The sequence below is a fragment of the Sander lucioperca genome, chromosome 9, assembly GCF_008315115.2.
Source record: "Sander lucioperca isolate FBNREF2018 chromosome 9, SLUC_FBN_1.2, whole genome shotgun sequence".
Classification (NCBI taxonomy): domain Eukaryota; kingdom Metazoa; phylum Chordata; class Actinopteri; order Perciformes; family Percidae; genus Sander; species Sander lucioperca.
The window spans coordinates 21,733,220-21,745,387 of NC_050181.1; the positions used below are offsets into that span (position 1 = coordinate 21,733,220).

The following is a 12,168-nucleotide window of genomic DNA, read 5'->3' on the forward strand; positions in this document are numbered from 1 at the left end:
ATGAAGGAATCTACAGACAGCAGCCAGAATGCAGCAACTTCAGGTACGGCAAAGGAAGGACAGTCACTGTTTACTTCATTAATGAGTTTACTGAGTTCATGGACTGAGGATGGGACGAGGATTCAGTATTCGGTTTCGGATTCTGCAGAATCTTAGCCAGTGGATTCGGTATTCGGCGGAACCCCAGAAATCTGGATTTGGTGCATGACTATTTTCAGATGGACCTTTTCAGTTTAACCTAAGCAATATTAAAGGGTAACTTTGGTTTTTTTCAACCTGGACTTTATGTTCCCATGTTTTTGTGTCTAAGTGACTGATGGGAACAACAGACTTTGACGTTGGTCCAGTACTAGGCAACAATGTAACAGTATTGGGCAATTGTGCACCTTCTTTACGTCCACAAAAGTGCTGTTTTTGCCACTGACAGGCTCACATTATTATTCTCTGTCTGACAACATTATGTAAAAGGATCCCTACAGAGATAGACCTTTCTGATAAGGAGTAAGATCCTTTTTATAAACATAATTGCGTTCGCTAAACCCACCAGACTCCATGTAAATAAACAGTAATTTTAGCATCTTAAAACACACTTCATTCAAAGTGGACAGAAATTAAATAAAAATATATAAAGTCATTTTGGTTTGTCTTTCCACTTTACCAACAATCACAACTCTAGTTTTGGGTTACATTACATCCCGTTCTGCAGATGCTGATCACAGCTGTCTCGCTTAAATACTGGACCAGTTTCAAAGATTTTTGTTCCCATCAGTTACTTACACACAAAAACATAGGAAAACAGGGTCCAGGTAATTACCAGTCCTTCCAGAAAAATGCAAAGTTTTTTTGTGATTGTTGCGGGCAAAAATCCTTGATTATGCGGCACGTTTTCTTAAAAAATGCGATGGAATATGCGGGATATTTATGCAATTTTATGCGATGAAATTGCGGGAACTTGCAAAAACTGAGGTTTCATCGTGGCTTCATCGCGGGGTTTGCAGCTTTTCAATGATGTTCACGTCACATTATTACGTCACTTCATAACGTTCCCATGGCAACAGGGGAAAACGGCTGCTCTTGTGTGAAGTGTGAACATTTTTCAACTTTCTGCTAAGATATATGTGTGACTTTTTTGCAACGAAAATGCGGGGATTATTAAATCATGCAAGCCCCGCATATTTTGCGCGGAAATCGGCAATTTATGCGGCGAAAGTGCGGCGTATTTGAAAAAATGCGGCTCCCGCATAAATATGTGGACTTTGGCTGATTATGCATTGAATTATGCGATCGCATAATCACGTTTTTCTGGAGGGACTGAATTACCCTTTAACTGCCTTCCAGCTGTAAGCACAAAACTACTGTGTGAATTGAAACTTAAAAGTTCTCAGGTGATTGGCTGTTACCTCCAGACCATTGACCAGGTTCTCCAGCACGTTGATGGTTCCCAGCGCTGCGTCGTAATCTCCAGACACGTCTCCCAGGACGGAGATCGTCTCAGCGTTGCTGTCCACGGCCCGCTGGATGACGGTGCTGATGCCGGGGAGACGCTTGATGGCGGCATCGGCCAGAGCTTTACCGCCGTCGATCTGCTGGTCGAACCCTGCGGAGGAAGACCAGGAAGAGTCACATTCTGTCTGTCTGTCCGACTGTCTGGCTCTCTCTCTATCTCTCTGTCTGTCTCTCTGTCTGTCTGGCTATCTGTCTGTCTCTCTGTCTGTCTCTCTGTCTGTCTCTCTGTCTGTCTGGCTATCTGTCTGTCTCTCTGTCTATCTGTCTGTCCGTCTGTCCGAATGTCTGGCTCTCTGTCTGTCTATCTGTCTGTCTCTCTGTCTCTCTGTCTCTCTGTCTGTCCGTCTGTCCGACTGTCTGGCTCTCTCTCTATCTCTCTGTCTGTCTGGCTATCTGTCTGTCTCTCTGTCTGTCCGTCTGTTCGAATGTCTGGCTCTCTCTCTGTCTCTCTGTCTGTCTCTCTGTCTGTCTGGCTATCTGTCTGTCTCTCTGTCTCTCTGTCTGTCCATCTGTCCAAATGTCTGGCTCTCTCTCTGTCTCTCTGTCTGTCTCTCTGTCTGTCTGGCTATCTGTCTGTCTCTGTCTCTCTGTCTATCTGTCTGTCCGTCTGTCCGAATGTCTGGCTCTCTCTCTGTCTCTCTGTCTGTCTATCTGTCTGTCTCTCTGCCTGTCTGTCTGTCTGTCTGTCCGAATGTCTGGCTTTCTCTCTGTCTCTCTGTCTGTGCCTGTCTGTCTGTCTCTCTGTCCGGCTATCTGTCTTCTTTCTTTCTGTCTGTCCGTCCGTCTGTATGTCTGTGAGTCTGTCCATCTCTCTGTCAGTGAGTCTGTCTGTCCGCCTTGTCCATCCGTCCGTCTGTATGTCTGGGAGTCTGTCTGTCTTTCTGTCTTCTTTCCATCTGTCTCTGTCTGTCTGTCTGTGTGTCTGTCTGCCTTGTCCATCCGACTGTCTGTCTGTCTTCTTTCTTTCCATCTGTCTGTCTGTCTGTCTGTCTGTCTGTCTGTCTGTCTGTCTGTCCAGCTTGTCCGTCTGTCTGTCTGTCTGTCCACCTTGTCTGTCCGGTCGGTCTGTCTGTCTGTCTACCTCTCAGGGTGTTCAGGGCATCGTCCAGCTCGTTGGTGTTGCTGTTGATGCGTCGCAGAGCGTCCTCTGTGTCGCCCTTGGCGATGTTGACTCTGTCGGACAGCTTGTCGAACTCCTGCAGAGAGAAACCAGATTGGACATCAACATATTGTCTTGCATTGCACCACTAATGCATTCTGGGATGGGAGAAAGACCAAGCATGCCTGCCTTGTTGCACCATCCAAATATTCTTCAAAACTTGAAATTTGTTCAGCATGTAGCTTGTTAGTTCAACGTTTAAGAGAACAGAGTTTAAGAACGGAAACACACAGAGAGTGGAAGACGATCGACATCGCACCAGATGTTCTGCTCCAAAAGCTCCAAAGTTAGGCTAAACTTTGACAAGAGAAAAACTGGCAAGGCCATTTCGGATTTGTTAAATGTAAAAACATGGTTTGGGGTCCTTTGATCCTTAAGTACCTTTTGGGCGGTCTTGCCCTTGTCCAGCAGTTCCTCGGTGGCGGCCTTGTCTCGCTGCACGCCGTCCTGCAGCGCCCCGATGCCAGAGATGTCTGTGTCCACCGACTTCTTCAAGTCGTCCAACCTGGAAACCATGGCGTCCACCTGCCCCTGAGCATGATGGGAGAACAGAATGAGTATTCACTCAGGAATGCTTCCTCAGGACGACTTGTTTTCTAAAGACGGACTTACACACTTTGGCGTCTAACAGCAGCAATTACCTTCAGGGATGACGGGATGCTTCGCTCCATGTTGGCGATGTCTTTCAGCATGCCATCGGCCATCTTGCTCTCGTTTCCGGCCTCAGTGCTCAGCCGGGTGGCCTGGTTCTCCAAACCCTTCACCGCGGCTGAATTCTCATCATACCTGAGTAACATTGTAAAGTTACTAGCTAACTTGGCCAGTGATGAAGAAGCAAATAACACTGCGTCTGTTTAAATCGGCTGCACAAACGATATAAGTCTGTAATGCCAGATCAGTCTCTTTTCCGCCAAGAAATTTGGGCGGTTTTGTGTATGTTTGGCTTGGAAAAGTAATCTTTATCTGACAATACTGCTTGTAGTTCTGATCCTACATTTCCCATGAACACATTAAAAATGTAGCATTAAAAAGGGGTTGTTCTCGACATTCAGAACAAAAATATAGCAGCAAACAGCTACTTGCTATGTAGAGATATACTGTGGTGGCATAATGGCGTCCTGAGCGGATAATTAAGTCAGAGTTTTGATGTGCATGTGGCCATGAAGAAAACGTAGGTATTTCACGTATTGGGGAGCGGTCTGTGAGAGCTGTGCGATGGCAATCACAGTCTGCTATTTCTTCCAGCATTTTGAGTTACAAGGTTGTTGTTGTTAACTAAATCAGGAACTGCCGGTGCAGCGCTGTTTTCTACCTCTTTGTTTGGGCTTTTATTCCCTAAAATGTTTTGCACTGGTCACAGGGTACATTATTGACAGACGTTTGAGTACCACTGGTTTAGAGCATCAACACAGATTTATGATCGTCCCATTGGACAATGAACTACCTACTTACTACCCTCCTAAAGTTGTTCTGTAAACACTGGACTGGACTTTTTGTCGATGACTACATTTACATGCACATAAAATTCCGGGTTTTGCCCTTATTCTGAAAAGACAATATTCCTCTAAGCTGTTTCCATGGCTAATGAAAGACAATATTTCTCTAATATTCCCGTTTACATGCAGCGTACAAAATAAGTTTTTCACCAGTAGGACTTCCTGGAGCAAACACAGCGTCCCTCTTTTATTCATTCAACCAGCTTCTTGAAAAGGTCGGCTTATATCCAAAAAGTTGTTGGCATCCAAGTCTTTCATAATGTTCAAAAGTAGCAGTGTTTCTCCTTCTTATCAGGTCTGCAACCCTGCAAACTGTCGGCTGGTTGGTTTGTGTATTACAACCATAGCAACGCCGAGAGGCGTGAAGCGTAAACAGACGAGAGGCCGTAAACTGTCAGAAACTGCAGGAAAAGCCCTGATTGAGACGCATATTCTGAATGCGCTGTATACATGTCCAAAGAATGCTTCTAAAACCTGAATAATACCAGAATATCACACGTCTTAATCGGAAAATGCTTAATTCGGGAAAAGGCCTTTTTCGGAATCTGCTGTTTACATGAGCTCTATCAAATTAGGATTATTGTTACATTCAGAATAATAGTGGAATATTAATGTGCACGTAAAGATACTCAATGAAACCTATGTTATAACAGTAAAAGGACAAAGGAATGAGACCATTTAACCCATTATCCTCAAGCTGACAGAAGAGACTCACATGGTTTTCAGATCTCCGATCAGCTCTTTGACTTTGTTCTCTCTGTTCATGAGAGTTCGGACCAGGACCAGACTCTTCTCAGAGTCGCTCAGAGCTTCGTTGGCGCTTCGCTCCACGGCGTCTGCCTTCGTCTCATGTCTGCAGGACGGACACACAGGAAGTGATAAAGACACAAACATCTTCTTTCAATCGCATCAGACTTAAAAACTCTTTCATACATCAATTTATCCTATTGTTAAACCAGCTACATTAAAGCAGCCATATTCTGCTCATTTTCAGGTTCATAATTGTATTTTAAGGTTGTACCAGAATAGGTTTACATGGTTTAATTTTCTAAAAACACCATATTTTTGTTGTACTGCAGTGCTCTCTCTCACTGCTGCAGATCCTCTTTTCAGCTGGTCTCTGTTTTAGCTACAGAGTGAGACCTCTTTTCTTCTTCTTCTTCTGTACTATCTTGGATTGCACTCGCACATGCCCAGTAGCTCAGATGTAGATCATGTCAGCTAGCTAGCTCCATAGACAGTAAAAGAAAGGCTGTTTCTACAACTTCAGTCAGTTACAAGGCAGGATTAGCTGGGAGACTTCTAAATGAGGGCGCACATGGAAGTAGTTCTTTTGTAGATTATGGTGAACTTGTGTGTGTTGTAGCAGTGCTTTGCTATTGTGAACGAGGTAGCATGCTAGCGTTAGCATTAGCATGCTAACGCTACGAGCTAATGGTTGCGGTTAGCCTGCTTGTTTCGGCTTGTGACGTCACAAGCCGTGCCGATTTTGAACAGCTCACCCAGAGACTGAAGGCAGGACACATTCAGAAACCGTATCTCACTCTAAACACCATGGATGGATTTTTTTCAAAGTTTGTATGTGTGTGGAAGCACCAGAGACAAAAATAACTCCCCAAATCCCAGAAAAAGTGATTTTTTCATAATATGGGCACTTTAAATCCAATGCAATATTTATTCAGGGTTACAAGACTCCAAGACCTTGTCTGTGTGTATGTTCATGTCATTTTCTGTTGTTATACACGTATGCTTTGTTTCCTTAGTTGGATGTTAATGTCATTTGTGGTAATGTTTCATGTATGTTTTTGGTGTTATTCATCTATGTCTATGTCCACTTTTTCATATGAGCTACCCAGGGATGCAAAAAGAATTTCAGCCCTGACTGACCATAAAATCGTATTGTATCTGATATGGTAAATATAAGCTCTTCTTATCTTCTCAACAGATAAATAAATAAATATGACGGACTTACTTATCCATGGAAGGGTTAGAATCAAGGGCAACTGGACTTTGGTTAAAATGTGCTTCAAAGATGGGAAACATGAGAAACAGGGTCCAAGTTGAAATAAAAACAAAGTTAATCTATAACCAAGTCCATTTGCTCTTGATTGTAAGCCTTCCTTTGGTAACTATGATCTGGATGAGTGTGAACGTTTGGCTTACTTATCCAAGGAAGGGTTAAAATCAAAGGCGATTGGACTTTGGTTAAAGATGCTTCGAAGACACTTTGTCCCTCATTTACTGACTTTTCAGTTTAGAACTTCAGGGAATGAGAGATGAAACATCTTCGAAGCACCTTTTAAGCATAATTTTGGTTGCTCCCATCAGTCACTTAGACACAAAACATGGGAAAATAGGGCCCAGGTTGAAACACAAACGAAGTTAATCTATAACCAAGTCCATTTGCTCTTGAGTTTAACCCCTTCCTTGGGTAAATATGATCTGGATGACTGCCAAGGTTTGCAGACGATGCACTTACGTATCAGCCAGACTGGTAGCTGTCTGCACCAGAGAGGAGAGCAGGTTTGAACTCAGCGGAGCATCTCCGAGAGGAATCTCCTGAAAGGAAGGAAGAGACAAAATGGCTGTTAGATTAAAAGTAAACCTGCCAATCAGCATTAACCGTTGCTCCTTCTTTTCATGACATATTAGCATACAATCATCTACTTCATACTTATTCCACACGTAGCTCTTGCCCTTAGACCTCCAATCTCAGTTTAGTACTCTATTCACCTGTCTCATTTAGTACTGTTAAATGTCACTGGAGTTGGTTTTCCCTCTTCATTTGGGCAGGAGTGAATGCAGCAACCGCACCCTGAGATGCTCCAAAAGCAACCAAACAAACATACCGTTATGCTTTTAAATAAACTACGAAGCTATTTATTTGTGGTGAGAACGTGATCCGACCTCAAACAGACCCAACTGCGGTTAAAACTGCATTTTTGGACAAAACCAGCTGCCGTTGTCAGCTGCGATGCTTTGCATTATGGGATGTGAACAAGTTTACACTTTAGCAAGACAGCCACATGGCAACTCGCAGACAAACCTGGAGTTGTAAGACGGTGCCCTCAGAGAAATTTGGTCATATTAGGTCCCAACTTTCCAAAACACACAAGAACGAAGAAATCTTTGCAGTTTTTAGCCAACAGCTCAGGGAAAGGATGTTTCTGCTTTACCCTTGTCTCGGTCTCAACCCCTCAAAGTCAAGGTCTTGTCTCGGTCTCAACCCCTCAAAGTCTTGGACTTGTTTCGGTCTCAATCCCTCAAAGTCTTGGACTTGTTTCGGTCTCAACCCCTCAAAGTCTCGGTCTTGTCTCGGTCTCAACCCCTTAAAGTCTCCTTCTTGTATCGGATCTCAACCCCTCAAAGTCTCGGTCTTGTCTCGGTCTCAACTCCTCAAAGTCTCGGTCTTGTCTTAGTCTCAACCCCTCAAAGTCTCTGCCTTGTCTTAGTCTCAACCCCTTAAAGTCAAGGTCTTGTCTTGGTCTCAACCCCTCAAAGTCTCGGTCTTGTCTTAGTCTCAACCCCTCAAAGTCTTGGTCTTGTCTTGGTCTCAACCCCTCAAAGTCTCCTTCTTGTATCGGATCTCAACCCCTCAAAGTCTCGGTCTTGTCTTGGTCTCAACCCCTTAAAGTCAAGGTCTTGTCTCGGTCTCAACCCCTCAAAGTCTCGGTCTTGTCTCGGTCTCAACCCCTCAAAGTCTTGGTCTTGTCTTGGTCTCAACCCCTCAAAGTCTCCTTCTTGTATCGGATCTCAACCCCTCAAAGTCTCGGTCTTGTCTTAGTCTCAACCCCTCAAAGTCTCGGTCTTGTCTTGGTCTCAACCCCTCAAAGTCTCCTTCTTGTATCGGATCTCAACCCCTCAAAGTCTCGGTCTTGTCTCGGTCTCAACTCCTCAAAGTCTCGGTCTTGTCTTAGTCTCAACCCCTTAAAGTCAAGGTCTTGTTTCGGTCTCAACCCCTCAAAGTCTCGGTCTTGTCTCGGTCTCAACCCCTCAAAGTCTCGGTCTTGTCTTAGTCTCAACCCCTCAAAGTCTCGGTCTTGTCTTGGTCTCAACCCCTCAAAGTCTCCTTCTTGTATCGGATCTCAACCCCTCAAAGTCTCGGTCTTGTCTTAGTCTCAACCCCTCAAAGTCTCGGTCTTGTCTTGGTCTCAACCCCTCAAAGTCTCCTTCTTGTATCGGATCTCAACCCCTCAAAGTCTCGGTCTTGTCTCGGTCTCAACTCCTCAAAGTCTCGGTCTTGTCTCGGTTTCAATCCCTCAAAGTCTTGTTCTTGTCTCAGTCTCGACACACTCTGGTCTTGGTGATGACTTGGTCTTGGTTTATGTAACTATATCTTTTTGGGTACATTACTTTTTACAACACCGGTCTTGGGAAATTGTACTGTTCCTCAGAATCAGAAATTAATTTGGAGTTCGACATGTTTATGTATTTGCTCTTACGGCTAATCTGAGTTGGGCCTTGGCCTCGTTTAGGTCGCGTCTCATCTCCTCCATCAGACTCTGAACCTCCGCCACCTTCGCCCTGTATGTCTGCTGTCGGCGTTTGATGGCGTCCGCTGTGTCGGCGATGTTCTGGATGTCCTGCTCCTCGGCCAGCTGACTCCTGCTGATGGAAGCCAGGCGGCCCTGCAGATTCTTCTCTGATCCTATTGGACAAGGGCACACGGGATGTCATTAGTATGGCATTTACTGCAGTAAAATATAAAATATTTTTTTCTTGGATGGTGTAAACGTTGCCGTACCTGTGAGCATCTCGGCCTCATACTGCAGGTCGTCCACCAGCTCCTCGGTTGCTCTCAGAGCCGCCTCCATCTCAGCGCTGTCGGCTGGTTTCAAACCTCCATCCATGTCGGAGAACAGAATCTCCAGCTCCTTCAGTTTGGCAGCGTACGCCTCCATCTGAAACACACAGTTCAACAAACCCATTCAGAGAATCTCCCTCTGGTTAAATAATGTCACAGTCACAGTTGAGGTTCAGAATATCTTTTAGTTAAAGAGTTATGTCCTGTACCCACCAGACTCCATGTAAATAATCAGGACTTTTAGCTTGTATAGAGCCAGCATATTTCCACCAGACTCCATGTAAATAATTAGGACTTTTAGCGTGTATAGAGCCAGCATATTTCCACCAGACTCCATGTAAATAATCAGGACTTTTAGCGTGTATAGAGCCAGCATATTTCCACCAGACTCCATGTAAATAATCAGTACTTTTAGTGTGTATAGAGCCAGCATATTTCCACATGTAAATGGGTGAATTAAGGGCTTATTTCAACCAAGACGGCTTTTGGTAGTTTTATTTAGTTTCTGTCCACTTTGAATTATGTGTGTTTTATGCTGATAAAAGTCCTGATTATTTACATGGAGTCTGGTGGGTTTGGTGATGGTGATTTCGGGGCTGTTTGATGTTAAACTAAAAGGATCTTACTCTTTAACTAAAAAGTCTATCTCTGTAGGGATCCTTTCATAATGTTGTCAGACACTTAGAATAATAATCTGAGTCTGTCAGCAGCAACAACAGAACTTTTAGTTGACGCTGACTGATGCTGAACATTTTCTTCATACAGATAAAAACATGCAGCAGAGTTTCGGTACCTTTTTCTTGATGGGGCTGAAACAGGCGGGACAGTTGGACCTCTGGCACTTCAGACCCTCGAAGCCCGGTCTGCACCGGCAACGACCCGCATCGTCACACTGTCTGGACTCAGAGCCCAAAACGTCACAGCCGCACGCTACGCAATAAAAACAAGACAGGAAACAGACCTTAATATTCACAATCACAAGCAGCTTTCATGGCCAGGTTAGTGTGAACACAAAGAGGGAATTTGATTCTACTAACACAGAAATAGACGCATATATACAGCTAAAAACATAACAAAACAAGTTTCACAGAGTTTAACTCGCTCTACATAATATTATCGAGACTTTCCTCTCCCGAAAACACCCACATAGATCGTTTTGGTCGGCTTTTAAGGTTTTTGTTGCCTTTTTCAACATATTTGTCGTTTTTTTAAACGTATTTTTTCTCAGAAATTTGTGACTTTAATCTCCAGGAATATCCAAGTTGGTTTTCTCATGAAATTTTGACATTTTTTTTTCAGAAAATTTCCTGTTGTCATTTTCAACATCTTTTTCGTTTTAAATTATTTAAAATAAATGTGTTTTTGTGAACAAAATATGACATTTTTTCTAAAAATATTAAGACTTTTTTTTTTTTTTTTTCTTGAAATTTCACAATTACGGATTCTTTTTACAGCCAATTTGGCAACAGCTGACATTTTGCATATTTGCATATAGCAACAAATTGTTAATTCAGAACAAATAAATTCAGATACATGTTTTGCAAAGTAAAATATTTCAAAATAAAATATTCAGTAGTTGTTAAAATTAAAATGCTTATGTCTCATCTAAGAAATCTTAACTAATCTTAACTTAATTTATATTTCTGTGTCTGTGAAATGTCAAAGACGAACCCCTGCAGATACAATAAATGAAAATGAGTTTGTATGTATTTACGTTTGCAGGCGTCTGCGGCGTGTCCGTGGTAGAAACCTGGCTGACATTCCTCGCAGCTCCGCCCCGCTGTGTTGTTCCGACACTTGAGACATTCTCCGCTGCGGCGGTCGCAGCTTCCCGCCACTCTGACGTCGATGTGGCCGTTACAGCGGCAGGGTCGGCAGGGCCGCTGCACGCCGCCACTTCCTGATGGGTTTCCATGGTAACCCTCCTGACACACGTCACAGCGAGGACCTGAAGGGACGGACAGACACAAGAGTTTTTTTGTGATTGTTGCGTGCAAAAATCCTTGATTACGCGGCACCTTTTCTTAAAAAATGCGACGTAATATGCGGGATATTTATGCAATTTTATGCGATGAAATTGCAGGAACTTGCAAAAACTGCGGTTTCATCGTGGCTTCATCGCGGGGTTTGCAGCTTTTCGATGATGTTCACGTCGCGTTATTACATCACTTCATAACGTTCCCATGGCAACAGGGGAAAATGGCTGCTCTTGTGTGAAGTAAACGCAACATTTTTCAACTTTCTGCTAAGATATATGGGACTTTTTTGCAACGAAAATGTGGGGATTATGAAATCATGCAAGCCCCGCATATTTTGCACGGAAATCTGCAATTTATGTGGCGAAAGTGTGGCGTATTTGAAAAAATGCGGCTCCCCGCATATATATGCAGACTTTGGCTGATTATGTATTGAATTATGCGATCGCATAATCACGTTTTTCTGGAGGGACTGGTTTGTTGTCACGATTGTGGGTTTTCTGTTGTAGTTTTATCCTGTTTTATTTTGTAGTCTCTCTGCTCTCCCATGTGTTGTCTTGTTTTACTTCCTGTCTTCTGCTTTCCCGCCTGTGTGATTACCTGTCCCCGCCGCTATGTGTTGCACCTGACCATGAAGTTTAGCCGACCGGCCGTTACAGTTTTGTTTATCTGACAAAAGGAGACTGTCATCAACAAAGACACGTACCGGTGGCTCCGGTTGGGCAGCGGTCACATCGTGGCTCCAGAGAGCCGGCGGCAATCGAGCAGGACTCTCCGTCCGGACAGGGACACTTCACGCAGCTGCGCGGCTGCCAGGGGTCCCGGTAAAAACCTTCTGCGCAGCTGGGCTCCCCGGGCGTCTCGTCTCCAGAGTAACAGTCTCCGGTCTGCGGGTCGCAGCTTCCTCCTCTGCAGCTGCAGCGCTCGCAGACGCTGAAGGCACCGTCGGCCGGCGTCCGCCGTCTGAAGCCCGCTGAGCACCGCTCGCAGAACTCACCCTCGTAACCCGGCGGGCAGCGGCAGGTCTGAACCCAGCTGGCCGGGACGCCGGCGCCCCCACGCCGTGCCGACACCAGCTGCACATTGTCAAGGTAACCACGGCCTGAAAAAGACACAACAGTTTAGTCAATCATCCTCCAAATATTCAGCAAATATTTCTTAGTGTTGTGGCTGGTTAGCTCAGTTGGTAGAGCGGGCGCACATATGTAGAGGTTTATTCCTCGATGC

At 44.4% G+C, this 12,168-nt stretch overlaps 1 protein-coding gene across 3 annotated transcripts in view; it reads right to left on the reverse strand.

Annotated features, from left to right (window-relative positions):
- lamc2 (laminin, gamma 2) overlaps nt 1-12,168 on the reverse strand; it is a 30,204-nt gene that overhangs the window by 3,387 nt on the left and 14,649 nt on the right. For all 3 annotated transcript variants that reach the window (XM_036005201.1, XM_031303516.2, XM_031303515.2), the window contains 11 exons: nt 11,648-12,043; nt 10,680-10,913; nt 9,759-9,895; nt 8,906-9,062; nt 8,604-8,809; nt 6,641-6,720; nt 4,877-5,014; nt 3,307-3,451; nt 3,047-3,196; nt 2,588-2,702; nt 1,401-1,597 (listed from right to left, as the gene is read on the reverse strand). In XM_036005201.1, coding sequence (XP_035861094.1) covers nt 1,401-1,597; nt 2,588-2,702; nt 3,047-3,196; nt 3,307-3,451; nt 4,877-5,014; nt 6,641-6,720; nt 8,604-8,809; nt 8,906-9,062; nt 9,759-9,895; nt 10,680-10,913; nt 11,648-12,043 — 1,955 coding nt within the window. The remainder of the gene's footprint in view (nt 1-1,400; nt 1,598-2,587; nt 2,703-3,046; nt 3,197-3,306; nt 3,452-4,876; nt 5,015-6,640; nt 6,721-8,603; nt 8,810-8,905; nt 9,063-9,758; nt 9,896-10,679; nt 10,914-11,647; nt 12,044-12,168) is intronic.